At 52.3% G+C, this 4,482-nt stretch overlaps 1 protein-coding gene across 1 annotated transcript in view; it reads right to left on the bottom strand.

The window, feature by feature from the left end:
• The window catches only part of CMIP (c-Maf inducing protein), a gene marked incomplete at its 5' end in the record, with an annotated part of 235,057 nt that overhangs the window by 30,980 nt on the left and 199,595 nt on the right, over positions 1-4,482 (bottom strand). Inside the window, one exon of the mRNA XM_024735722.1 lies at positions 1,409-1,512. Within this exon, the coding sequence (XP_024591490.1) occupies positions 1,409-1,512 (104 nt within the window). The remainder of the gene's footprint in view (positions 1-1,408; positions 1,513-4,482) is intronic.

Genomic DNA, 4,482 nt, shown 5'->3' with positions numbered 1-4,482 from the left:
GGGGACAACGGCCCCCTCCTCAGTGGGTACCATGAGGATCTAATTTTCTAATTCATGGGAAGAGTTAGCAGACAGTGGCCATACGTCCTGTGTCTGTAATTCATGCCCAGCGGTTCTGTAACAATCATTTACCTCATCTTCTTTTCCAAGTGGCCTGCTTTGAAAGAAAAGTTATTATGGTCAACCTGATCCTGGCCTAGCATGAGGTCTGGGACACATTTGCTAAGTCCTCCATAAATGCCAGCCATTGTTATTCGTCACAGCTATGTCTGTGCCTCAGTTTTCTCATCTGTAAAATGGGGCTAATATCCCTACTCCCAGGGCTGCTTGGGGCCTGGGGATAATACCTGTAACATTCCCGGAAAATCGGTGTGGCCGTTGGGACTAAGAGGCCTAACCTGAAACAATTTCATAAACCATTACTGGGTGCTTTAAAGGGACCCTGGGGTCACCAGGGTTCCAGCAGGACAACTTTTTTTTTTTTTATTTATCTATTTTTCTTTGGCTGTGCCGCGTGGCATGCAGGATCTTAGTTCCCGGACTAGGGATGGAACCCGTGCCCCCTGCAGTGGAAGTGCAGAGTCTTAACCACTGCACTGCCAGGGAAGTGCCCAGAAGGACACATTCCTTGGGTTTGGAAATGCTTTGTGAGTTCCAGGTGACTATCTTTTGGAACCTGGCTTTGACAGGCTATCACGATTTTCTTAAAAAATGAGAAGAGTAGTGATGACGACCACTAACGTTCCCATCACACTTAGGCACCGTTCTTGGTGTTTATGTGTATGAGCTCACAGAATCCTCACGTTACCTAGATGAAGTAAGTACTATAGTTCTCATCTTACAGATGAGGAAACTGAGGCACAGAGAAAAATTTTAAAAATCAAAACAAAAGCACCCCCTCCCCGCCCCAAACACCAAAAGTAAGAGTCAGAATATCAGGCTTCCTCTAGGCCAAGTCTGGGAGGTGGCTGTTCAAATCCCCAATGATGACTCTCCTGGGCTAGCAGGAGATCGTTCCCTACACACCCAGCACCCACAGGTGGGATCCACAGAAATCCTCTTATTATTTAGGACTGTTAACCATTTCCTGAGTTCCTACTGAGCATCAGGCACTGTGCTAGGGGCTTCCTCATATATCATCTTATTTAACTGCATGACAACCCCTGTGGATAGCAGAGGAAAGAGGATCAGAGGGGTACAGCGACTGGCTCAATGTCACACAGCAAGCGAGTGCCTCAGACCACATGGGGCCAGGAGGACGCAGGAGACCCTCGTAGAAGATGAGACGCTTGGGGCCTCTGAACGCCAGCAGCTCCTCTCCAGGCGTCAATGGAGTGAGTGGTTCTGGGTGCAGAGGAAAGCTGGCTTGCAGGCCAGGAAGGGGAGGGGGCCCGGCTGAGGAACCCACCTCTGAATGAACTTCTTCACCACCTCCATCCCCGCGTTGAGCTCGTTCAAGGCAAGGATGTACTCCTGAGTAAACAGCCTCAGTCGCGGGCACTTGCCAAAGTCCTACAGAGAGAGCAGAGGGCAGGAGCTGGGGAGACAGGCAGGCAGGAGGCCAGAGGGGTGGTGGGACCCCACTCTGCCCCGAGACACTGGGGTGGAAGGCAACGGGGACATGCCAGCCATCTCTTCCTAAAAGCACAAGTATCTTTCACTCGAAGGGACCGGCCCTGTCACCCTCTCCTCACAACTCCCGATGGCTGCCCGTGGAGATGGGAGATGGCCTGCCACACGAGGGTCCCTGACACCTGTCACCCACCCTGTGGGTCAGCATGCCACCCAGACGTGCTCGGAGAACAGCCCAGCTGGTGTGTTTCCCTTCCGCGCGGCTGCACGGGGCCCTGCAGATGCCCAGCTGGCCTCCAGCGAGGACCTCCAGCTCCTCTTGTGCAGTCCCCCGAGAGTTTCTGGGCCCCCTGCTTTCTCAGCTAAGAGGGGAAAGGCCAACGTCCGAGGTGGCTGTCGGCTCGGGGACTTGTCAGGAGAAGCAGCACAGGCGGTGCAGGAGAGAAGGGTGTGGGCCAGGAAAGGACCGCGTCCCTTCCCACGTCACTGGACTTCTGAACCTGCGTGCTGGGCTGTGAACGGCCAGGAGGGCAAGTCACGGTGTGGTGATGAGGTTGACCAGTAAGACATCAGAGGGAAGCCCGGTGGTCTCCAAACTCCGCTGTTCCTTCTCCTGCCCCTGCTCAGGGGGAACCCATTTAATAAAAAGCAACCTGGATCAGACTCTAATCTAAAATAAAGCCTGTGGAGACTTCCCTTGTAGATCTAACTGATCCTGCGGGTCCTGGGGAAGGCCCAGATCAGAACACGGCCCGCCCACGCCCTCCTGCCAGCTCACAGGAGCGAGTTTCTAGAGCGCCTGGTGCTTCTTCAACCTGGAGTGAGGCTGAATTAGTATCCTCAAGACGACGGGGGCTCATCCGCCTCCATCCTGCCTACTAGGGTTATGCCTTTGCATAAGGAGGGCAGCAAAAGCCACGAGAAAGCCCAGAAGGATCTACACACGCACGTGCGTGCGCACACACGCCACAAATACATATGTACATACACGCGCACACAGAGCGTTGGGCTAGAGGATGGGGCCCCTGCATGAAGAGAAGATGGAAGCTTGATAGTGCTTTCAAACTGAGGAAGTTGCCCAGAGTCCCTGAGTCCCCAGGAAAAGGGTAACGGGAAAGCTGTGTGGCCTTGTGCAGCCATGGCCCTCTCTGGGCCTCACTGTCTCCACTGTGGAACGAGAGTTGAAGAAATGATCTCTAGGCCCCTTCCACCCTTAACGTTTTATGATTCTATGAAAACTGATTCAACTAAGCCCTGCTCACTGCCATTACCTTTGTTATTAGATTTCTGGATAGTCAAGGTCATTTCCCTGGAAATTAACATTATAGATGGGTCTGGTGGCCTTTTAACATGTGGGTGAGGGACATTTTGCCTCTTTGGCAAAGTCAAATATGTTGCCTTTGGAAAGTAGGAGGTCAGATCACGGGCCACTAGAGGCCACAGCCACATCTTCTTGTCGCCTCTGCCACAAGAACACACCAATGAGTGGCATGTGGGCACAGGAGCCGTGATCATTCTTGGGGATGCAGTTGAACAAACTGTTTAGAATCTCCAGGGGAACATACTTAAGGGATGCTTCCATTTGTATCTAGCTTTTACTGCGGCCCAAGGAGTAACATTCTTCGAGACTCTTAACCTAGATTCAGTTTGTTCATCCCTGAAACGGGACACGGGATATAGTGACAAAAGATGCACTCTGAGAGTAGGGGAAGCTCTGAAATCCCAGAATACCACGGGGGTGTGTGACCTTCCCCATTTCCCAAAGATTCAAGCATGTCCTTGAGAAACACTGCACGTGGGGTGAAGTCAGGGCTCAGGCTGTGCTGACAGGTACCCCACGCCGGCTCCGAAACGCTGTCCCGGCCGATAACTGAGGTTTAGGGAGTGTGAAGTGGGTGACACCGAAGGCCCACCGCGCTTCCCGTGCCTGGTGTGAGCCACAATCACATTTGTCTCTTCTGCAGGAGGGCCTAATTCCCCCACCCTGTCCTCTCTACAGTTCTCTTTGACATAGTTCAGTGTGTAGTTAGTGGACTTTAAGAGCAAGTGGGACTGTGAAGTGTTACAGCATCCCCAGACCCCGGGACCGTACGGGGGAGTTCTTTAAAAGTGAAGTATGCATTCATGCCCGAGGGTCCCCAGTCTCTGCCAGGCCACAAAAGATGCTATAAATTCTGGATCTGCCTTGTAGCTGTTCTGATTCTTATCCAGAAAAGTACACAGTCAACACTCCAGGCCCATAAAACTAACCAGGTATAAGGGAGATGCTGTATGGTTAAGCCTTGGGAGGCTGCCTGAAATTTGACATTTTCCCCTTTGAAGTCAGATGTCTTAAAAGAACCCTTATTAAACAGCCTATTGACTACCATGGAATGCGCAAAAATGCTTACGCACCTGAGGAGGCATGGACCCTGGCCGGGGGAGCCCTGGGGATGTGGCTCTGTCACTGACGTGTTGTGATGAGAGAAGGTCCTTTGCAAAAGAAACTCCAGAACCTTTGCTCTGGACTCTGAAAGGGCACGGCCCTCACCTCACACCACATCCACAGTGACTTTAAAGTTAACAATCAGGGGACTTCCCTGGTGGCGTGGTGGTTAAGAATCCGCCTGCCAACGCAGGGGACACGGGTTCCAGCCCTGATCCGGGAAGATCCCACGTGTCGCGGAGCAACTAAGCCCGTGCGCCACAACTACTGAGGCCGCACACCACATTTACTGAAGCCCGCACGCCTAGAGCTCGTGCTCCGCAACAAGAGAAGCCACCGCAATGAGAAGCCCGCGCACCACAACGAAGAGCAGCCCCAGCTCGCCACGACTTAGAGAAAGCCCGCACGCAGCAATGAAGACCCAAAGCAGCCAAGGATAAATAAATAAATAAATAAATAAATAAATAAATAAATAAACAAACGGG

This window comes from Neophocaena asiaeorientalis, unplaced genomic scaffold (genome assembly GCF_003031525.2).
Source record: "Neophocaena asiaeorientalis asiaeorientalis breed wild unplaced genomic scaffold, Neophocaena_asiaeorientalis_V1.1 scaffold40, whole genome shotgun sequence".
NCBI lineage: Eukaryota > Metazoa > Chordata > Mammalia > Artiodactyla > Phocoenidae > Neophocaena > Neophocaena asiaeorientalis.
Note: the sequence above shows the minus strand (reverse complement) of the source record. Positions and strands in the feature narration are given on the sequence as shown.